Source organism: Sinohyriopsis cumingii, chromosome 3 (genome assembly GCF_028554795.1).
Source record: "Sinohyriopsis cumingii isolate HCF-2022 chromosome 3, ASM2855479v2, whole genome shotgun sequence".
NCBI classification, from domain to species: Eukaryota; Metazoa; Mollusca; class Bivalvia; order Unionida; family Unionidae; genus Sinohyriopsis; species Sinohyriopsis cumingii.
This window is the reverse complement of record NC_142963.1, coordinates 76,051,430-76,076,681: the sequence shown is the minus strand read 5'-3', so window position 1 is coordinate 76,076,681 and position 25,252 is coordinate 76,051,430. Positions and strand designations below refer to the sequence as shown.

General features: G+C 34.3%; 1 protein-coding gene across 1 annotated transcript in view; it reads right to left on the bottom strand.

Annotated features, from left to right (window-relative positions):
- LOC149803137 (cholesterol transporter ABCA5-like) overlaps nt 1-25,252 on the bottom strand; it is a 95,843-nt gene that overhangs the window by 55,797 nt on the left and 14,794 nt on the right. The window contains exons 2-6 of the mRNA XM_089952758.1: nt 20,707-21,482; nt 11,662-12,022; nt 4,837-4,984; nt 3,058-3,265; nt 618-679 (exon numbers count right to left, since the gene is read on the bottom strand). Coding sequence (XP_089808884.1) covers nt 618-679; nt 3,058-3,265; nt 4,837-4,984; nt 11,662-12,022; nt 20,707-21,482 — 1,555 coding nt within the window. The remainder of the gene's footprint in view (nt 1-617; nt 680-3,057; nt 3,266-4,836; nt 4,985-11,661; nt 12,023-20,706; nt 21,483-25,252) is intronic.

The window sequence follows — 25,252 nt, the reverse complement described above, 5'->3', positions numbered from 1 at the left end:
TCATACATGTTCTATATTAAAGTGCATTTATTTTTAAACTTAAACTAAAATTTCACAAATAATTTTCTTCAGATTTTAAGAGCAAAATAATTTTGATGCAAATTTGATTTACCCAAAATAATATAAGATGGAATATACATTAAGAAAACAACTTTAGGGATGTATAAATTTCTGTATTTTGGTCTTGTGTTGTACAGCATGGAAATAAAAGTAAGTAATTTACTGCAGAGGCAATTAAAATAGAGTACCTTTCCCAAGAAAAACACCACAGTAACTAACACAGGATAATCCAATAATAGGATTCAAACCTGTAACATTCTGGTCAGGAGTCAGGTATGTTAACCACTAAGCCACTGTAGCTGCTAGGAAATATGTTTAATTGTACATATTTCTTAACATGCTGCTTAAATTACACTGGAGTCCATAAATTACACTGAATAGTCCATAAATTACACTGAATAGTCCATAAATTACACTGAATAGTCCATAAATTACACTGGATTCCATGAAATACACCGAATAGTCCATATATTACATTGAATAGTCCATACATTACACTGAATAGTCCATGTGTCTGAAAATATTGAAGCAAAATAATGTTGGTGAAAAATTCTTACCATTTACAGCCTTAATTATTTCTTTATCTTCTCCTTTGAATTCCTTTGTCAAATTTGAAATTCTGAAAGTAGCCAAATTATTCTGAAGATTGTCATTCAACTCATTGAGTATATGAATGAAAAACCAATTCTTTACTGTAAGAAACTGTAGTTAATACAGGAGGCTAATTATAAAGCAAATATACAACATTTACCTGCATAAGTATTCTTTGTGGTTCAGAAATAAATTAAACTATGTCAAAAATAAAGAAATTATTAAAAAGAATTACAATTAAAACAAAGAACATAACAGGATATGAAATAAATGAATACTGAAAAGTGGATATGAACTTGCTTTTAGACTGACATTTTCCAAGAGGTTTTTGCACAGGTTCAGAGAATTTCTTTACTATTTTTATTGAATGTAAGGTCTTTTTTAAAATTACATATACGTAATTCAGCAGTTACATGACCAGCATCAGAAAATCTAAATGAAACTGGGTACCAGCTTCAGCTGAGGGGTTAACCTTTAATGGACTGGCCTTTAAATGAAACTGGGAACCAGCTAAAGCTGAGGGGTTAACCTTTAATGGACTGACCTTTAAATGAAACTGGGAATCAGCTAAAGCTGAGGGGTTAACCTTTGATGGACTGACCTTTAAATGAAACTGGGAACCAGCTAAAGCTGAGGGGTTAACCTTTAATGGACTGACCTTTAAATGAAACTGGGAACTAGCTAAAGCTGAGGGGTTAACCTTTAATGGACTGACCTTTAAATGAAACTGGGTACCAGCTTCAGCTGAGGGGTTAACCTTTGATGGACTGGCCTTGCACATGTATTCTCAATAAATAGTTCCCAAAGCTAACTAATATTCTCCATTGTGTCCATTATCACATTAAGATCAACAATTGCATATCATCAGTCACATATTTTAAAATTTTATTTTTATATACAAATTAGATAAGAGACAATTTTTAGTTAAAAAATGTCTTCTTAAATGTAACTTAAGTTAATATTTTAATGTCATCACCACTATGATAAAAAGAAAATTTAAATAAACATTTCAGTATAGACTGGAAACAATTTTTACTGTTGAATTTCAAACAGTAAAGTCTAAAATTTGTACCTTCCTATAAACAGTTATGATAATATGGTATAGAGTTAAAGGGAAGTAACTTATGCTAAAACGTGCTTACTGGAAACTATCTAGAGCTCCAAGCCAAGGAAGAGGACAATATCCTCATCTTTATGAGTAATAAGAAAGCCAAATTGTAGTAGGCTCAAGTTAAACTCTGGCCTTAATTTACTTTTCATTTATGCAAATGCATTCAAAACATGTCATTAAATACATGTACAACAGAGATCACCAGTACAATAATTATGTTATTGCTACATAAAAGAAATGTACTCATTGTCAAGGATTGTATAAATTTATTGATGCATATTTCTTCTCTGATGCTGCAATACATTTCATTACCAAAAGATTTATTGTCTCAGTTAAAGTTTATATTGATGTCTTAATCAAAGTCCTAATTGTACTTTCAAAGATTTTGGCAAGTTTCCACTTAAAAATAAAAAGTAGAGCCTGCATGTTGATCCCATAACTGAACAGTAAAATGTGTGGTCAAAAGGATCTGATAATTAATTGTTTTAGCTTCATATTTATTTGTCACGTGAAGAAAATCAAGAGGTTTAAAAAATATTAGGAAATAAAAGACTTTAGCCAAACCTTAATATAATTTTATTCTAAGAATGTGACCTTGACCCTAAGGTCAATGGGGCAAGTGTGCATACCACTGAATGAGTTCTAAACATCATATCATCATATATATGATGAAAATCCATCATGGGGTCAAGGAAATATAAGCAATTGGAAGTTTTTAAACTAAAACCTCAATGCAAATTTTCTATGGCTGTGTCAAAAGAAGAAAGAAATCCATCAAGGGGGATTAAGAAATATAAGCAGATAACAGAACTTTAACCAAAACTTTTACACAAATTTTCAATGAATGTGGCCTTGACCCGGAGGTGAATGTAGCCTTGACCCAGAGATGAATTACACAATGAATTGTCAAGCATGGTGAGAATTTAGTAAGTGATTTAAGAAATGTATGCAATGGAAACACTTTAACAAAAGCCTTAACATTCTGATGGCTGTGTTTTGTTTTCACTAATGTTGACTTTACACAAATGTTTAACTCACTCCAGACATCTCAGCAATTTAAAAGCCTGACTTCCAGAGCATGAAATCATCATGGAAGAAATTCTGTCAAATATTGCAGTACTATTTCAATCCATTAGAAAATTATTTGCTTTTAATAATAAACTAATACATATATCTTCAGTGTTCATGGTGAATATGTTATTCTGACATCCTGAGAAGAAACTGGTCATGTGACCATGTTATGTAACCCAATAATGAGCCAGTTCTATTATGCAGATGATAACAGTAACATTTACCTAACAGCTTCGGTTTCTTGCACTTCTTTAGACACTGGTTCAATGTCTTCATGTGAACTATCCACAGAGCTCAGCCTCCTGATCCTGACCTGATCTCTGCCATTCTTGGTATTAAAAGGAAGCACTGACACACCTTTCTTTGGCTCCGAGTGACACCAGTATGATTTAGTGAAGATAAACCAAGGGGGATATCGGGGACCATATTCTCCTAATAAACATAAATACACATAATTTTCGAAAACTCATAAACTTAAGATGCCTAAATAATTAAAAATGTAAACAAGCTTTCAAATCACTATTTTCTTGTGCTTAATAGACAAAAAGAAATACTCATTTTCTCATGAGGAAAGTAGCTCTAGAAGTCATGCAAGCAGTGGCAATATTTGTTGGTGCAATTATTACTGTAAGGTGATTCCAAATGCAAACAGCATAGTCCTCAATTTGCCTTTACACAATGCACCAGAAGATCAGGGTCTATGCTGTTTGTTTTACAGATTATTCCCAACAGACTGCATAGAACCAGATCTGCAGATGCATTATTGAACAGCAGAAGTTTTGCAGGTGGGTTTAACATATAGGAAATTATATATATTTGCCAATAACATTTTCACTTCTATTCTTATTTGATTTTCAAACCCATACTCATTTTTTTTCAAAAGCAGATGATTATTTATAAAAGCAAATATAATTCACTTTACTTTCTTATTCAACTGTTTTATGATTCTCCTCCTGAAGACATCCACAAAGTCCAAATGTTTTAAAAAAGTAAAAAGCCATGACACATATTTTCAATCTCAAAAGAAAATTGTCAGTTTCAAAATCACTGACAATATGAGAACAAAATTAACAGATTTTTAAAAAAAGTAATTATCACTGTCCATTGTATTATCACATGATCTTTTCACATAGACTTATTAAAGATATATTTGGGAACAGCAATTTGCAAAATCCTTCAATCAAAAGCTCTTGCATAAAACTCAACACCTTCTGTTACCTTGTCCACAAGATGTCCTAGACTTACATGACAAGGATTTTGCAAAGGTAAACCAGTCTAATTTTTGAACCCAAAGGTCACTTAAATGTCATTCAACATATTTAATCTCTAGGATTCAACAACCCTTGCTTCATTGTTTGAAATACTTTCCATCTTTTGCCTCTCACATGAGTGCCAGAAGTAGATCAAAAACTAGAAAACATGTCCATACAATCTTAATAGCCCTTACCAATTTGGTACAAATTAAGAAAGCTTGGTTCATTAAGCAAAGGCAACATTCAAAGCGAAATAGGGGACATAACTCAAATCTTTTTCATTTCCGTCCCTAATTTATACAAGTGAAGTAGTATACAGAGGGGGTCTATAATGAGGGATCACTGTGCATGCATATGATCAGATAACTCACTTGTTACAGCACTGTACACTGATAACATCAGTTAACTCATTTGGTACAACATTGTACAGGGCCCCGAGTGGCTGAGTGGTCTAAAGCGCTCACCGTTACTGATCATTGCCATCTCACCTCTGTCTGCGTGGGTTTCAAGTCTCAAGTTCAATGAATGTTGGCATGTGAGAAAGCTTGCCAGTAGTTTCTCATGGGTCAGTGATTCTTTCTGTGGTTTTCTCGGGTTCTTCCTCTACCATTTTTACTGGTCACCATGTATAGCCTATCTTGTGCTGAAAAATGGCATTTAGAAAACCCTACAACAACAACACTGTACCTACATAACATCAAGTAACTCACCTGGAATAACACTGTACATGTATTACATCAGATAACTCACCTGGTACAACATTGTCAAGGTAGACAGCCAGAAAGAAGTAAAGTACAACATCAACAGCAAGCATTGTCATGGAAGATGCAAGTGGAAAGTCCCCTTTAGAATAAGCTGTTTCAAAATTCATTCCAACAGTAATGTCCAAAAAGATTCCCTTGAGTAAAATGCAAAAGAAAGAAAAGGGAAAAAACCATTGATACATGACATACAAAAACATAGTATTCTACAAATCTATGTAACAAACTTTTTTTTATAAAAAGAAACGCATTTCAAAGGGTTGTGATATATACATACATGAACTTTCATATATATATCTTTATTTGGATTTAATCACAAATGCATGGTAACAAAGTGATACATCCATAAAGAGGATTTCATTCACTTAAAAGAGAACTGTAGTAAAATCTTTGCCATGTTTTATTGTTGCTACATTTTATTCTTAAAGTTTTGACTATGTTTATCAGCTGATCACTATATTTAAGGAATAACTGTAGCATTACACCAACGACCAGTACTATTTACACACAATGCCTGTAGCATTACACCAATGACCAGTACTATTTACATAAAATGCCTGTAGTACTGTAGTATTGCACCAATGACCAGTACTATTTACATAAAATAACTGTAGCATTACACCAATGACCAGCACTATTTACACAAAATGCCTGTAGCATTACACCAATGGCCAGTACCATTTACACAAAATGCCTGTAACATTACACCAATGGCCAGTACTATTTGCATAAAATGCCTGTAGTACTGTAGTATTGCACAAATGACCAGTACTATTTACATAAAATAACTGTAGCATTACACCAATGACCAGCACTATTTACACAAAATGCCTGATGCATTACACCAATGGCCAGTACCATTTACACAAAATGCCTGTAGCATTACACCAATGACCAGTACTATTTACACAAAATGCCTGTAGCATTACACCAACGACCAGTACTATTTACACAAAATGCCTGTAGCATTACACCAACGACCAGTACTATTTACACACAATGCCTGTAGCATTACACCAATGACCAGTACTATTTGCATAAAATGCCTGTAGTACTGTAGTATTGCACCAATGACCAGTACTATTTACATAAAATAACTGTAGCATTACACCAATGACCAGCACTATTTACACAAAATGCCTGATGCATTACACCAATGGCCAGTACCATTTACACAAAATGCCTGTAGCATTACACCAATGACCAGTACTATTTACACAAAATGCCTGTTGCATTATACCAATGGCCAGTACCATTAACACAAAATGCATGTAGCATTACACCAATGACCAGTACTATTTGCATAAAATAACTATAGCAGCACACCAATGACCAGTACTATTTACATAAAATGCCTGTAGTACTGTAGTATTATGCCAATGACCAGTACTATTTACACAAAAAGCCTGTAGTATTACACCAGTGACCAGTACTATTTACACAAAATGTCTGTAGTATTACACCAATGACCAGTACTATTTACACAAAATGCCTGTAGCATTACACCAATGGCCAGTACCATTTACACAAAATGCCTGTAACATTACACCAATGGCCAGTACTATTTGCATAAAATGCCTGTAGTACTGTAGTATTGCACCAATGACCAGTACTATTTACATAAAATAACTGTAGCATTACACCAATGACCAGCACTATTTACACAAAAAGCCTGTAGTATTACACCAGTGACCAGTACTATTTACACAAAATGTCTGTAGTATTACACCAATGACCAGTACTATTTACACAAAATGCCTGTAGTACTGTAGTATTACACCAATGACCAGTAAATTTTACATAAAATAACTGTAACATTACACCAATGGCCAGTACTATTTGCATAAAATGCCTGTAGTACTGTAGTATTACACCAATGACCAGTACTATTTACACAAAATGCCTGTAGTACTGTAGTATTACACCAATGACCAGTAAATTTTACATAAAATAACTGTAACATTACACCAATGGCCAGTACTATTTGCATAAAATGCCTGTAGTACTGTAGTATTACACCAATGACCAGTACTATTTACACAAAATGCCTGTAGTACTGTAGTATTACACCAATGACCAGTACTATTTACACAAAATGCCTGTAGTACTGTAGTATTACACCAATGACCAGTACTATTTACACAAAATGCCTGTAGTACTGTAGTATTACACCAATGACCAGTAAATTTTACATAAAATAACTGTAACATTACACCAATGGCCAGTACTATTTGCATAAAATGCCTGTAGTACTGTAGTATTGCACCAATGACCAGTACTATTTACATAAAATAACTGTAGCATTACACCAATGACCAGCACTATTTACACAAAAAGCCTGTAGTATTACACCAGTGACCAGTACTATTTACACAAAATGTCTGTAATATTGCACCAATGACCAGTACTATTTACATAAAATGTCTGTAGCATTACACCAATGACCAGTACTATTTACATAAAATGTCTGTAGCATTACACCAATGACCAGTACTATTTACATAAAATGTCTGTAGCATTACACCAATGACCAGTACTATTTACACAAAATGCCTGAAGCATTATGCCAATGACCAGTACTATTTACATAAAATAACTGTAGCATTACACCAATGACCAGTACTATTTACACAAAATGCCTGTAGTATTATTACACCAACGACCAGTACTATTTACACAAAATGCCCTGTAGTATTACACCAATGACCAGTACTATTTACACAAAATGCCCTTTAGTATTACACCAAAATATGTAATATTACCCCAAATGCCCTGAGTACAGTATTACTACAAATGCCCTGCAGTATTACACCATATGTCATGTAGTATTACACCAAACGCCATGTAACATGCACCAAATGACCTGCAATACTACTGCAAATGCCTTGTAGTATTATTACAAATACAATGTAGTAGATGTATTACACTAAATGTCATCTAACACACTCCAAAGGCCCAAACATATTACAACAAAGGCAATATAGTATTTACACCAACTGTCCTGTAATATTACACCAAACAACTAAATGCCTAAATATTACGACAAATGCCATGTAATAGTATACCATATGCCCTGTAATATTACACCATGTGCCATGTAATATTGTGTGATGTGATTTGGATTTTTAACGTAACTTTAAAAAAATTTCAGTCATATCGCTACGATGTCTGCAATGTGGCAGTTTATAGTGATGTCTAGCACTGGGGCATCATGCCGCAGACATGTAGCATGATATCCCACCCAGTCACATTACACCAGGCCGACCAGTTCTAACACTAACCTCTTAATGCTGAGCGCCATGCGAGACAGCTGTTAGTACCATTTTTGTAAGCCTTTCGTATGACTCGGCCGGGGATCGAACCCACAACCTCCCGCATCCGAGGCAGACACTCTAACCACTAGGCAACCATGTAATATTACACAATATTTGAAATAATATTACACCAAATGCCATGCAATATTACACCAAATGCACTGAAATATTGCACCAAATGCTCTGTAATATTACACCATATACTATATAATATTTCACCAAATGCCTTGAGTATCACTACAAATGCCCTGTATTAATACATCATATAACGGGTCTCAAATACTTGGCCCAAAGGCTGCATGCAACCTGCCAAGCCGTATTCTGTGGCCTGCAAAATGATTGGTATCACAAGATGTCATGAGAGATAACAAAGGTGGCGTGGGCTTGGGCCATAGAAAATGCCCTTATGCAGCCCTCAGGGTGGTTTGCGTTTGAGACCCCTGCCATCTATTTATAGGTTACTGCATTTGTATGGGAAAATATGAACGAGTTTTTTGGATGAAATACTGCATGAACTTGTGAGTGCAGTATATCCTTCCGACAAAAAGAGTTCATATTTTCCCATACAAATGCAGTAACCTTTTTTTTTTACATACTCATTTTTTTTATTCTACCTAAGGTTTAATTATATAAAAAATGCACTACAAGAAACAACGTAAATGAATGAATGCCGTATTCCAAACTAAATACACAAACGCAGATTTGTCATTACACAATTACATCATTATTAATGCGTACATAATTCCGCCCAGTTAAATTTGAACTTAGTCGCGCACTCGACATAACTTTCGAAAGAAAATGGCGTGTCTAGTTAAAATTGAAATTTGCAGTCATATTGTGAATGAATGCGCATTGCAACACCTGTTCCATTTAATCTGGAATGAATATATTTTGGTATTTTGTTTCGATTCGACGAAAGTTTGTGATTTTGGACATGATTCATCTGTGCAAATTATACATGAAATACATCGGATTGAAGTGGCGCGGGAGAAGCGTGTTTACTTTTAAGTACGTCTGCAAATGTGTCTGTTTCTGTCATTGAATGCTTGAAATCATAATGTGGGAAAAATATGAAGTCTTTCAATTGCAATTATCAAAAGACGCTATGGAATTTACTGCTTATTTCATTTTGAGTGCAATAAGGAGGATGCAGTTGCAGTTATCATCGAAATTACAGCACATTTCGAAATGTGTAATCCAGATTGAAAACCGATGACATGGCTCATGTAATTCGGATTTGCAGAATTAAGAAAATACATTTTGAGGAAATTCAGGATGTAAAACTGTAAGTATATTTTATTTTGCCATTCTTGTCACCAGCTAAAGAAAACAGTATATGCCTTGTCACTTGTATGTTATTTGTAAGGACCTACTCTTCCGTCATTTATATAATGTAGCTAGCCTAAATCCGAAACATTGTATCAACGCGGAATGTGCCAAAACAGCTGGGTTTTTTTGCAGTCCACGAAACATGTTTTAGTTCATTCAGAAACAAATTTAAACAACCACAACGTAAAGAGCCTCTAACGTGAGTGTACATGATTTGTTTATAAATCAAAAGTGCTGGCGTCTGAGTCCAATGTTTGTTTACAAAAAAAAGTAGTTCCTTTATTCATGTGAATGCTATATGTGTATTGTCGTGCGCGTTCAGTATCGGGGAATATTGAACGATTCTGACAATGTAAAGTTAACGGGGGAAAAAAATGAGCATATAATAAGATGTAATATTACACCAAATGCCATGCATTATCACACCAAATGCCCTGTAATATTACACCAAATACCATTTAATATTACACCTAATTCCCTGAGTATAACAACAAATACAATGTAGTACATTTAGAACACTCAATGTCTTGTAATAAACAGCAAAGGCCCAAAAGTATTGCTAGAAAGGCCCAAAAGTACTGCTACAAATGCCCTGTAATATTACACCAAAATAGGAAGTATTACACTGAATGCCTTGAGTATTACTACAAATGCCCTGTAATAGTACACCATATGCCATGTAATATTACTACAAATGCCCTGTAATATTACACCAAAATAGGTAGTATTACACTGAATGCCTTGAGTATTACTACAAATGCCATGTACTAGTACACCTTATGCCATGTAATATTACACAAAATGCCCTGAGTAATACTACAAATGTCATGTAATGTACAACAAATGGCTTGTAGTATTAGTACCAATGTGATATATTATACTACACCAACATACCATGGAATATTACACCAAATGTCCTGTAGTATTACAGCAATGCAACTAACTTGTACACCAAATGACCAAGTACTAATACTAGTACCCTTACATATGTCATGGTAGGCAAAGTACGGAAAAACATGCCAATATAATTTACCTTATACTGGCTTAAAAACTTTATCATTAGATAAACTTACTGACAAAAAGAACCATACTTATTTAGTAGATTTTAACTGGAGTCATCTTTTTGTCTTTGACAATAGTTTTATTTGCCCCATTGTAGGGTATATGATCATGTCGTGGATTTGACTACGTCAAGGCTATGACATTGCAGCTACAAATGACCTGCAGTATTACAATAAATTCCTTGTCATATGACACCCAATACACTAGAATATTACACAAACTTCCATGTAATTTTAAACCAAATGTCTGGTGTTATACAAATTACTTATAAATGATACTGATGATGAATTCCATTACTTGCTTAAATATCATAATTTTAATACAGAATGTACAAAGTTTATATATTAAACATATATTTTAAAATTGAATGTTATCAACTTTCAAAATTTGTGTTTTCAAGTAATAACCATCTTCTTTTAAATATATGTACATTTTGTACAATTAATTTGAAAACTTCCACTTGATGGCTTGCCTTTCCATTATATCCTCATGATTCATACATTATAGACATCTTTATATATAACTTCTGACAATTTCAGTATTACTGTATTATGTAACGTATCATTATTATTCAATTTTAAGGGTTCCACGAGTTTTCAATAAAAATTCTAACATTCCCGAAGTTTTTGAAATTCCAGAAATAAATACAACAATAACCATATTGTTTTGTAGAACTTTGATAAATTATTGCAATAACAAAACACATTGTTACATCTAAAAATTAAGACAAACAACAACAACAAAACAGTAAACACACTCTGCAAAATATTCCTAGCCAGTCTGATTTTTCTTTGCATCGTTAGTGACCACTAATACAATTACTTGTACTCTGATTAAGGTTTCCTCTATTCCTGATTTTAGAATGGTGCGACTTTTGCTAATATTCACAATCTCTTTAACGAAATGTTGATGGTACAAAACACAGACGTCCTTAAACCGTTTTGCAAATTTTGTTCTTGTTTCTCTGCATTACTATATTAGACGTCTTGGTGAAGAATAACAAAAGCCACAGCCACCTGGTTTTCACCATTTAATAAGGATACATTGAAATGTGAAAATGGATCACATCAGGGACTTAGTATTTTTGTCACAGCATAATATATGCCTACCTGGTCAATGGACAGAGCTAAAGCAACAGGTGAAAACAATGAAAGAACGTATCTCCAGGCAACCGGTATGGTGTAAGACGCACCGCCACTGTTGTCGTACTTCCGTGTCAGGCTGATGATGAGATAAAGCAAGCTGATCAACTGCGTGGCAACGCCGGCGACAACACCTGCGACTCGTGCCTTGTTGAACAACGGCGTCATGGCGAAGGAAAATCCGATGATGGAGAGACCGTATAAGAAGAGCATTAGGAACAACAAGAAGAAGTTACTCCTCACAAAAAATCCGACTGCAATGGCGATAATCAAGACGATTAACGTGATAATGGCGAGAATGATCGTGTAGACAATACCCCAGGACAACCTGTTGTAAATAAAAGTGAATAATGGAGTATAATTCCTTGCTATTAATTTCAAGTTATTCATTAACGTGATCTAAACTCGAATATTATAAATGGAGTTTAAGTTACGACAAAAGGTTAAACAAAATTTAAAAAAATGTAAGCATCTTCTCATCTTCTGTATGTTTGCATTTCTACATGTCAAGTTTCTGTGTAATTGAGCAACTCAGTGATTTTAAATTTTTAGTTTCGAGTCCGACTTAGATGTTTGTGCTCGAACACTTTCTTGACTACGGCACCAAGTCTTTTCTCGCATCAGACATGGCGGCCCCAAATGAATGAAATCACAAACAACGATCAGTACATTCAAAACTGACCTATATAAAAAAAATATAAAAAAACTCCAAAGTTTAGTTTTTAGTGTCGCTTCTCCATTAAGTCGGAATAAACTAAATGTCTGTCCACGTCATGTTTTACATATAAAAATATCAAAGTAAAAAAGAAGAGCTCCTGATCAAAATTTTGAAATAACCGAGTGACACGTATTTTTCATCAAGCATTGTTGTTATCAGTCATTTTTCTCACTTGGGTGTCAGTAGTCACTTTTAATGGGACAACTAGCATCCTATCAAATTCAGTAATCTTTAATGTCTTTCATTAAGAAGAACCCCATTGAAGATTTAACTCTTATTATCCGCATTATTCATGAAGACTTTACTCTAAAGTAATTCTTCATCTATTAAAATGGATCAAACAACCCATCCGAATGATTACCTATCTTTTGATACGTAGGAGTTTAAATGGAAATTCCACGTATTGCTGTAGAAAGTAGAACACGGGATTCCAGCACAATATTTTGCTGTTATTGAGATTGTATTTTAACAAGTATCTTTTTCATGAACAGCTTTGATTCAAGAATAAAATAGCAATTCATTTTCATTCATTATCCTGACGCTTGTCATGTTTCTCTTTAGTATCTGTACTATTTCCTGATGTTATAAACTAACAGAAAATTATACATGGTTTTCTTATGTGAAATTATGTTACAAAAGCCTGACTACAAACCAAAAGTATCTGCACATTTAAAATTGCAAAAAAACTCAAACTTAGGCTGTTGCGACGGGTTCATTACCATCCATAACTTACGGTAACATTTTTAAGCCATAACCGATATTTTTATAATTTATTTTAGTCGATGAATTAAAATTAAACGGTCTCATTTAAATAAATGATTAAAAATGCAGTAATACGATTCCTCTGCTTGGCTCAATGGTAATTTCTCGCCAATTATTAAAATAAACGCATTTGGATGAGTCCTAAGAAAAGTTCCCATAACAATCTACAAAAAACATCTGAATCGATATCTTTCAAATCTGTGTTTTTAAATCTAACAGGTCCTTTGTAATGACACTTATTAACGTTAGTAGCATTATCATCTGTAGCAAGATAAGATTATTGAATCATATTTGAGACAAACGGACTCTTTGCATAACACACTGTAACCATAGAAACGATTTAAATTTTTAAAAAAAAAAAATTATTAAACATTTATTGATTCAAAGAAAGTTTGCAAATATTTCATCTGAAGACTGTCAAAACAACCCGATCTTAATATCTTACTCCATGGAGACTATAGTCTTTTGACTTTCGAATATGAAACAGTTGTATGAAAAGCCGTGCTTAATTTCAACTGTCTTTTATTATGGATGTACGTAATTTCGAGTCAGGATTGCATTTCAAAATTTGACACGTATTCAAATACATATTCTTCAGCAAAGTCACAAAACGTAATGCGTAGATTTAAAAATTTAAGAATATGAAAGCAAAGGCTTGAAGGACAACTGTATTTTTCATTCTTATAGAGGCATTCTGATTTCTTATTGGGTATTTCATTGTAACAAACATGTTCCCAGGCATGGACATTTTCTTTTTAAAAGGGTCACGTCTAATGGAGAGTTTTATAAATAAGAAGGGCAACTACAATATGAATGAAAACAAAGTCAGGTCCAAAGGGATATAAGCTAATAGTAGATGTATATTTTATTCTTTTATCCATGTCGAATTCTCAAATCAGCTGTGATCTACAGCTTCCTGGTCAAATACCAAGGAAAATGACATATACAATTTTTATCGAGAAATTTTAGCTATTCATTTTTTATCACTAAACATTATAATTGAGTTAAGAATAGCGACTTTTTTAATACCTGATTATATTAAATTGAGGAGGTGCATTTAACTGTTTTTCCCAATAAATTACATGGATTTTAGATGCATTAGCATTGTACTGACTATTGCAGGGGTGCACAACCCCTATCTCGCGGGACGGATCTGGCCCGCGAAAGTGTTATGTTCGGCCCTCAGGTCAAATTAAACCAACATAGAAATCTGGCCCGTGAACAGTTATTATACTTTTAAAAAATTAGTGTTTGCTGCCCTCGAGTGGTCTTAGAAAATGTAATCTGGTCCTTAGCCGAAAAAGGTTGTTCACACCTGGTCTATTGAGTGAATTTACTGGTGTTCGTAGCATAACTGCCATCTGCATATTCGTCACATCTATAACTTCAAGACGATACTAATTCTAATGGTAAAACGTTATATTTGAAATCAAAACGTGTTAGAGAAACAGAAAGACTTTGAAATCTTTAAAGCATCTTTTCTCACATTTCACTAAAGCGGAATTGGCACATTTATATGAAACAAGTGTTTCGATACACACTACAAGGTAGGAAAAGGAGGGGTTTTCGATACACACTACATTTATATGAAACAAGTGTTTCGATACACACTACAAGGTAGGAAAAGGAGGGGTTTTCGATACACACTACAAAGTAGGAAAATGAATGTTTCGATACACACAACAAAGTAAAAAAATCTAGTGGTTTTATATATACACTACAAAGCAGGAAAACAAGTGTTTCGATACACACCACAAGGTAGGAGGAAATCGAATGTTTCGATACACACTACAAAGTTGGGAAATAAATGTATCGATGCACACCTGAAGTAGGGAAATAAGTGTATCGATACATACTACAAAGTTGGGAAATGAGTGTATCGATATACACTACAAAGTTGGGAAATGAGTGTATCGATATACACTACAAAGTTGGGAAATGAGTGTATCGATATACACTACAAAGTAGGGAAATGAGTGTATCGATATACACTACAAAGTAGGGAAATGAGTGTATCGATATACACTACAAAGTAGGGAAGTAAGTGCGAAGATGTACACTACAGAGTAGAAAACGGTTGTTTTTTGATAGTAATGCCAGTCGCAGTAGAAAAAAATATTTATAGCAATTTTCTCAGTGTGACAGGTATTTATATGCTGGTAAAATCGAACATTGTATTAGGGCGGAATGTCAAAGCTGTGTTAGTTAATCGTGTTTTGTTGTGTTTTGTTTGTGGGAGGGGTCGGGGGGGGGTTTCTTTCTTTCTTGATGTCATCTAAATCCTGTCGCGTACGTTTGTCCATTAAGGGTTATTTAAAAAGTCGTTGCACTGAGGATTTTCGTTGCAGGTCTTTGAGATGATTCAAAGTTCTACAGAGGCCAAAGCAACATTCAGTCCGCATAACATTCATAAAGTTTAGTACCTAAAGTTGTCGACCTAAATCGTATATGGTTAAACATGTTTACAGAGTATAACAAAAAGGTACTGGTCCAAAAACTGGCAGCATTACCACAGGGTAAAGACATGTAATTTCATTAACCTTACTGAGTCAACTACGTGTGCGCTGTTGGTCTATATTATATCATCCAATAATAATAATAATAATAACAAAAATAAGAATCAAGTGACTCTCCGCTTTCAATTACTGGTTATTTTTATGTTGAATGTTGTCAGTCACTATGGGATAGTGCTACAATCAGGGCAATTGAACGTCGGGATCAATCGATCACACGAGTAAAATTCAGTCACAGGAGGGTACATTCTGTTAATTGTATTATTTTGTTTTCTAAACTCTTCTCTCTCGTACGTCGTATTACTGGTACAGTTAATATATCTCATTCTCTATCTTTTCCTTTTGCGTACATTACATGAAAATTTTATTATATAACACTTCTTGCAAAAGCAGTTTGATTTTTCAAAATTCAACCTTGTATCCATGACAATTAAAACTGACATATTTGCATTGATTGTACTTATTCCCTTATAGATTCTTATAACTCACAATTAGTACTTTTTAGTGACTATTAGTGATAAATAGTGTCTACTAATTATATTTAATGACCTGAAGTAACATTAGTAACTTTCACCACTCCGATGGCCTAAGTGATTAGAGCATCCGCATCGGATGCGGGAGGTCGCGGGTTCTAGCCCCGGCCGAGCCATGCCAAAGATTTATAAAAAAAATATGGTCCTAACAGCTGCCTCGCTTGGCGCTCAGCATGAAGAAGTTAGTGTGGCGCTCAGCATGAAGAAGTTAGTGTTAGGATTAGTTGGCGTGATGTCAGAATAATATGACTGGATAGAACATGATGCCACGTGTCTGCGACATGGTGCCAAAGTGCTAAACATCACTATAAACTGCCACACTGCAAACATCGTAGCGATATGACTGAAAAATTGTTAAAGCTACGTTAAAAATCCAAATTACACACACAGTAACGTTCAGTAACTTAGAGTTTCCCTACTTAAATAAGTAGGATGCCAATGAGACAGATGGAATCAGTCCAACATGCATACAGCAAAATAAATTAGTTTAAGACACTATAAAGAGACAGATGGAATCTGTCCAACATGCATACAGCAAAATAAATTAGTTTAAGACACTATAAAGAGACAGATGGAATCTGTCCAACATGTATACAGCAAAATAAATTAGTTTAAGACACTATAAAGAGACAGATGGAATCTGTCCAACATGCATACAGCAAAATAAATGAGTTTAAGACACTATAAAGAGACAGATGGAATCTATCAAAACATGCATACAGCAAATAAATGAATTTAAGACACTATAAAGAGACAGATGGAATCTGTCCAACATGCATACAGCAAAATAAATGAGTTTAAGACACTATAAAGAGACAGATGGAATCTATCAAAACATGCATACAGCAAAATAAATGAGTTTAAGACACTATAAAGAGACAGATGGAATCTATCCAACATGTATACAGCAAAATAAATGAGTTTAAGACACTATAAAGAGACAGATGGAATCTGTCCAACATGCATACAGCAAAATAAATGAGTTTAAGACACTGTAAAGAGACAGATGGAATCTATCCAACATGCATACAGCAAAATAAATGTGTTTAAGACACTGTAAAGAGACAGATGGAATCTGTCCAACATGCATACAGCAAAATAAATGAATTTAAGACAATAAAGAGACAGATGGAATCTATCAAAACATGCATACAGCAAAATAAATGAGTTTAAGACACTATAAAGAGACAGATGGAATCTATCCAACATGCATACAGCAAAATAAATGAATTTAAGACACTATAAAGAGACAGATGGAATCCATCCAGCATGCGTACAGCAAAATAAATGAGTTTAAGACAATATAAAGAGACAGATGAAATCTATCCAATATGCATACAGCGAAATAAATGAGTTTAAGACACTATAAAGAGACAGATGGAATCTATCGACCATGCATACAGGAAAATAAATGAGTTGAAGACACTATAAAGAGACAGATGGAATCTATCCAACATGCATACGGCAAAATAAATGAGTTGAAGACACTATAAAGAGACATATGGAATTTATCCAACATGCATAAAGCAAAATAAGAAGCAAAATAAATGAGTTTAAAACACTATAAAGAGACAGATGGAATCTATCCGGCATGCATAAAGCAAAATAAATCAGTTTAAGACACTATACAGTAATATTACCGTTAGAAGCAATTTCACAAACAAAGGAAATAAAGAAAAGAAACAACAACTAGAGTTGAAAACTTTTGTCGAGGAAAGCATTGCTTGTCTCTATACAACAAACAAACGACAGAGGAAACTTCAATCACTATCAGACGAATTTAACATGCAGGTAGAACACTGTGCAATATGTTTGACAAAACCTAGATGAAATAAAAAAAGTTTAAACATGAATTATTTTCCAAGAGATCAGTGAGAGAGAACTAGAAGAAATGGATAACGACCTCAAGCAAATAGAAAAGGACATGCAAGTAAAGCAAAAAGAAGAAAGGTTTTGCTTGGGTCATTTTCTATATCTAACTTTATTTTGTTGCATGGGTCCGTCACTTCATTTACAAACTATAGACATGGCCAAAAGAAGCAACTGTATCAACTGTAAAAGTAAAGCTGAAGGGTATACTGCATGCAAAAACAAGAGTAGATCAAAGTGATGATAGTAACCAATACATGTTGTAGTTTGCTTTGTAAAGTCCCAGGCGATTTGTGCTTAAATAAATGTCCGAGACGAAGAACAAAGCAAATATAATACTGCATATTGTTTCAAACAGGTTTAACAGTAATATTATGTTGCTTCAAACACTATTCGGTGAAGAAATGTTTAAATTATAACCGTCGCTAATATCGGATATCATGATAAGTTGTTAAATGTGTATGGTTTGTTACCGAGCAAAATAGTTCCATTGACATCAGCATCTCCGGGTTGAGGGTGGGGTTTGGGTCAGTATCTTTCTGTTTCTGAGGCATTGTTTGCAATCACTGCAACGATTGATAGCTTCACTTGTAAGAAGTGTGCTATATCTTGCATTACCCTTAGCATTTTCCAAAATGAGAATTTAATTCTTGCACAGGTTTGATTGTGTGAATTGGTACGTTAATATATATGGAATTAGTTACAATTTAGATGCTACACATGTAAGGTAAGTTTTAGGCTAGACTATTTAAGTGTATGCAAAATAATAGATGTATTAACTGAGTTGAAGTCCACTAACGACACCTCACCTTCAGTAATTAGGTCTACTGGAAGAAGATTGAGAAGCAAGTTCCAAGAGGTACATCGGCTTCAATGTATCTGTAGGAATGAGACGACCATCACGTAATAACAAGTCTCATGTAAAATGATATTGAAGCAACCATTTAAAATACGTTTTTAGTTACTTTTAGGATTCTGTCTACTCTTTTGCACAATTATGTACTTCTTTTGTCTTTTTCAAATAATCCGAAAATCAGTGCTGATTTAGCATTCTTGTACCCACTGGAAAGTGTCAATGATAGTAGAAATAAGAAGAAAAATAAAATATAGTTGCTGTAACAATACGCCGTAAGACTAATTTGCTTTTTAACCACAATTACATAACATCACTTAAATCATTTGATATGTAAAGTTTTAGTCCTTTCTTTTTCTCTACAAAAGTTACAGGACATTTCAATTTGTTTGTACTAAATAGATAATTCATTCTGATATGAAATCAGTAAAATATAGTATGACATATTCTGATTTCAATAAGTTATAGTCCAGAAAAGCCCATCTAGGTCAATCAGATTATCATCTTTTGAGTTCGATTTCCTCACGACAATTCTTTTGAAAAAAAATAATTATATTAAAATGTCTCTATGGTCATCAAAACCCATCCGTTTACAACTCTGATTAAAAGTAGTCAGTTGAGACATTTCGCTTGAAACAAAGAAACCATTCAATGTTCAATTCATACTAGCTGCATTAAAGTTAGTCACAATTTGCAATTGCTTTTTTCTCCCTTCAGCAACACTTAAGTTCCCAATGTCGGGTCTTAGTGACATTCACCTTTCTGCTTGTGACACCATTTCAATATAACTCTTTTTGCAATGTCAAGGTCATGCAAAATCTGAAGTTATCATATGTAAATCATTTGTCATTTACGACCGAACATTTATATTATAAAATCAGCAATAATATGTGTATTATATAGTTAGGTCGCTTGGTGAAGATCAGTGAAACGGAATTCTTATTTATCGCACAGTAAACATATTGCTTTGAGTGAGGTAGGTTTTACTCATACACAAAATGTCTCTTCTGATCGGGAATAAATCAAACAGAAACATGGTCTTGCTTCCACATAAAGACTCAGAATACTCTCCTGTCCACCATCTTGCTTCAGTACTTAATCTCAGACTAAATATGGCGATTCCCTGACACCTTTATTCTATGGAACAGAAAATAGAGGTTGCTCCATCGTTCAAACCAATAACGTCGCAAGCCAATATCAAGATAAAAATGCTCCTATCAATGCACTGAACCCCGACCTCTTCCAGGCTCTGGTTACAGTTAGCTTGACCTTGAACTTTTTACCCCCAAATTCCTTGGATGCTTGTATTATATTAAGCAAATCAGATGCCTTGGATGCTTGTATTATATTAAGCAAATCAGATGCCTTGGATGCTTGTATTATATTAAGCAAATCAGATGCCTTGGATGCTTGTATTATATTAAGCAAATCAGATGCCTTGGATGCTTGTATTATATTAAGCAAATCAGATGCAAAGTTCTGCGAATAGATCTGAAGTAGGAGTCAATTTGTCAAACGGAACCAAATTGTTAACTGACAGATGGATGGACGGACACATGACAGATGGATGGACAGACACATGACAGATGAATGGACGGACACATGACAGATGGATGGACGGACACAGGAGTAAGCCCTTGAGATGATATACTCCGCTGTTGCTTTGATATAAGAAATACAATAGAGTAATACAAAACTGCTTATGTTGTCAGAAGGGGATATTATTTCATATCCAGACAATATATATTGTATGGGCATGCTTACCAGAAGGCAGAATCTCTCATTCCCATCATTCTCATTCCTTCCTTGATCTTTTTCTCCTTCTCGGCAACCAAACGCACGGTCAAAAAATTCACAAGCGGAGAATAGGCAATGACAAAGTAGATAGATGACAAGATCTGTATGTAGCTCGCATCGGGAACGAAAGCAGGCTTAGGCATCATTTGGAAAGAAACATTTGGCACTGGAAAATTATTGTTCCCAACTGTTCTTCGTATCAAAACTGTATCTAGAGCATTTTGTAAAGCTACAAATCCATTGTACACATATTTATTGACATTACAACCATCGAGAAGCAGGCCATTTGGAATCTTCATACTAGTTTCGTCATTTTCATTGTTCCTACAACCTGACTGGTCAGCAAGGATATCTCCGTACTCCGAAGATGGCGCTGTATTATATGGTATCCTAATGGCGTAGCTGATGTTACCGCCATGATAATAGTTGAATATAATTCCGGCTGTTACGCCCGTAGAATTGGCCTTGTACGCCGATTCAGCGTCTTCTTGGCTGGCGTAGTACTCGTATGTTGGGGAGTTGGTCGTGTTCAGAAGCAACTTTAGAAGATCTGACGTATCTGCGGTAACGTTTTGTACCAGAGTATCATTGGGTGCCACCAGTATTCGGTTGAAACTGACTTTAAATAACCGATTGTAAATTGTGCTTTCTGCCATATCTGTGATCTGAGGACGTGTATTCGGTTTAGTGATGAGTTTAATGACGGCTAGAATAATAATGAAGTAGATTGGCATGAAAATTTCCTGAAATGAGAAAATAAATAATTTTAGAGACTGTGTGTGTGAGTGTGATTTTGATTTTTAACGTGGCTTTAACACTATTTCAGTCATATCACTACGATGTCTTCAGTATGACAGTTTACAGTGATGTCTAGCTCTGGGACATACTAATTTCTCAGTAAGTGATTTTCATTTGAAGGATAACTTATTTTTGGATAGTTGTTCCAAATGCAAAGATTATAAGAGATTTAACGCAAATGTTCAAACTACTCCACATTATATTCATGAATGCCCCAGTTTTTCCGTTTGACTGATCTTCAAGGCAATGACAGAGCTCAGTCTTTATGGAACTCAATACTAATTCAATTGCTTTAGTAAACATATGGACATTTCATAATACCGAAATGTAATGCCTTTCAATGTCTAAATACTCAAACCAAACATATCGGACAGCATGTAACAGTCCTTGATGTATATTTCTGTGTTGAGAAAACCATAAGCCGCAGCATGTTTTAAAATTACATGTGACTGAAACTTGTATCACCTTTTTCCCCATCTTAAGAATAAACCGCTACGTTCCTCTTATCGATAGTTAAATCAAGCTAGTAAAACAACAACCAGACAGTGCATGAGTAAAACTTTTTCTCATTTTAATTACTCATTGGATCAACTTTGGAATGATAACTTTATTTTTCAAGATCAACCAGTAATGGCCTCAGTGAGAAATTTATTTAAGTGTCGATTAAATATTATTTGGTTTAATTTTCTATTCGTATATTCGCCTGATGACGTGCACCATTTGTTTTTCAACGCGTATTAATTTATTACTTTAAAATAAATAGCTACGTACCTATATTTTCAGAATGTTGCGTTGGCGTTTAGCTAACTCTTCAGGCCATAATCATTTAAGCTGTATTCCATCGCAAACAAATTAATAAATCGATAATGGGATAATGGCATAACAGGATTTAGGGGTTTCTCAAAAAACTATTTATTCGGCAAAATGTAAAGATATTTTTAAAAAAATGGGGAACACGAAAATGGGACCAAAGCGTAAAGTCATGACTGAATTTGCAAACATGTTTGATACAGTAACATTTACATATTGGCTAAATATTACGGTAAATTACTGTTGATTTAGTACACACTAGACACTGTGTCAGTCAAGGACAGATGGTAGCGTGGAGAAGGCAATGCCATCCAGATAACGTCTCATATGTACCGTGGAGACGTTTCTATGTAGGATAATGTGCTTATGCCCCCATCTGCAAACTTATCTGGCGGTTTTGAAGAGTTGGTCGCATCTAAAATATGTCTATTTAGGGTGATGGTCGGCATTGTTAGGAGAGTGATGTGATGTGCTGTGATTTAGATTTTTAACTATAACAATTTTTCAGTCATATCGCTCCGATGTCTGCAGTTTATAGCGATGTCTGGCATCAATTTTTCAGTCATATTGCTACGATGTCTGCAGTTTATAATGATGTCTAGCACTGGGACATCATGCCGCAGACACATTATCCTGACACAAGGCCGACCAGTCCTAACACTAACCTCTTAATGCTGAGCTCCAAGCGAGGCAGCTGTTAGTACCATTTTTATGTCTTTGGTAGCGTGGAGAAGGCAATAAGTCTTTGGTATGACTCGGCCGGGAATCGAACCCACGACCTCCTGCATCCGAGGCGGACGCTCACAATGAAAGTTATACACTCTGATTTCTAGGCATTTATGGTCAAAATTTTGTGTTTATTTGAATTTATACACGCTTTTAGTATTATTACGGAAATTATTTGTTTCCTACCACATATTAGGTATGTTCAGCTCATTTTAGTTAATTGTTTATTTGATCTTTTACAGAATCTCATATGATATTTCAACTAAATTATATGAAAATTTGAAGTTCGTAAGCCTTAATTAATTTTAGCATGATGTTAAATAATGTCATGTTTTCATTTATTATTTGACAGACTAAATGCTGTTTTTATTTAATAAAGCCAAATAAATCTTAATCCCTTAGCGTTCTCTTCGTTACAGATAGTATAGAATCTGGCCACGTTTTGCACACTCAGAATTTAAGACGTAACTGGAATGTTAGGTAACGAGCTATGGTGATTTCTGGTTGGTTGCTTGTCAAGCACCCAGAATCATACCAATGAAATGGTCTTTGTGACACGTGCAACAGGAAACAGCCCCACCATAATGAACTTGACAATCGCAAAACAAAATGTGAAGCACGTTTTCTCACTGTTCTGTAGTGTCGATATCAGACGATTTTTAGTCCGACCACAATTGTTCTATTCAGAAAAGATAATAGGCGTAATTAAAAGCACGATCAAGCACAAAACAAAGGACAGAATGAAAAATACAAACATGAATTAAAAGACAAGAAAAAGCGATTATACTATCAACAACTACTTTTGTTCTTCAATTTTTAATAAATTGATTGAAACATAGTGGAGACCAATAATTCACTGCTAAGATCTAAAATATCTAAAATTTCACCGATTTAATTAACTATCAGTTTCAGATTACTTGTAAAAGTTGATCAATAATTCTGGACATATTTGGATACATCCATTAATAATTTAGATATACATTTGCGTTTATATTCCACGTAACGTAGACATTCTGATACAAATGTGAAAATCAGTGTCTAACCGTGTTACCCAAACGACATGATCTTGGCTTATGTGATACGATTTGCGGCTTAGCCCATCTGCCAGTTACAATATGGACTCACTGACATGATGCTAGCAATTTCTAACATTTTTAATCGTAATAAAAGTAAGATATTCTGGATTTGAAAATCTATTTGTAATAGGATCATGCAGCCTTGATCAACTATAAGACTGAAACCTAGAATTTCACTTCAGAACAAAATTATATTTCAAGCATTGCTACACTTCTTGCAGAAACACATCAACACTACCTACATCTTGCAGCAGCTGTACGTGTCCGAAATCAAGTGTTTGTAAAAATTCTTTAATTATTACTATCCATGAAATATTTATTAGATTCAATACACATTCTGCATATAAAATATCATAAAGAAGTTTGTATCTTTCCTACTGCTAGCATTTAAAATTTTTAACTAATATTTAATAACACTAAAGAGACAAAGTATTCAAAGAGGAATTCTTCCCCATTCACCATGTATAAGCCATTCTTTGTTGCTAATTTAACACATTACCTATTTTTCAACAACAAAAAACGCCAATGAACTCTTTCACACACACTGCCTCTTGTATAATGTCCATACTTAAGATAGAACTAGAACAATAAGAATATCAACTAAATTCATAAAATGTTTGGCAGTAAATCAGAAAATAAATTCATTGTACAGGAAAATTATACTTCTTGTCCTTCTACGTATTTCCAGCTTCTGCAAATGAGGAATACGTCAGAAAAAGAATTATAAAATTTAAAGATAAATTTCAATTTCAGTTTCATCATAAAATAGTCTTTTGCTATATGCGACTCTACCAACTCCCTCCCCCCAAAACATAGCTCTAGTCGTAGACATATTTATTATAATTCTCCATGAAGTGGCACATGCACAATTGTGCGCACGCCACTATAATTAAACACAGCAACGATTCTCCATTTCAAAAATCAGTCTTTCAATGCATCTAATCCCTTGTGCAAACTATGATTACTTACTGAACAAAATTTACAGCATAATCATTATCCATCTGGATTTCTTCATCGGATAAAACGAATAAAGGATCCTCAGACTGATTTACTGATTTGAAAATGCTTTCATATTCATGAAAAATACACCCTAGAATGTTAGC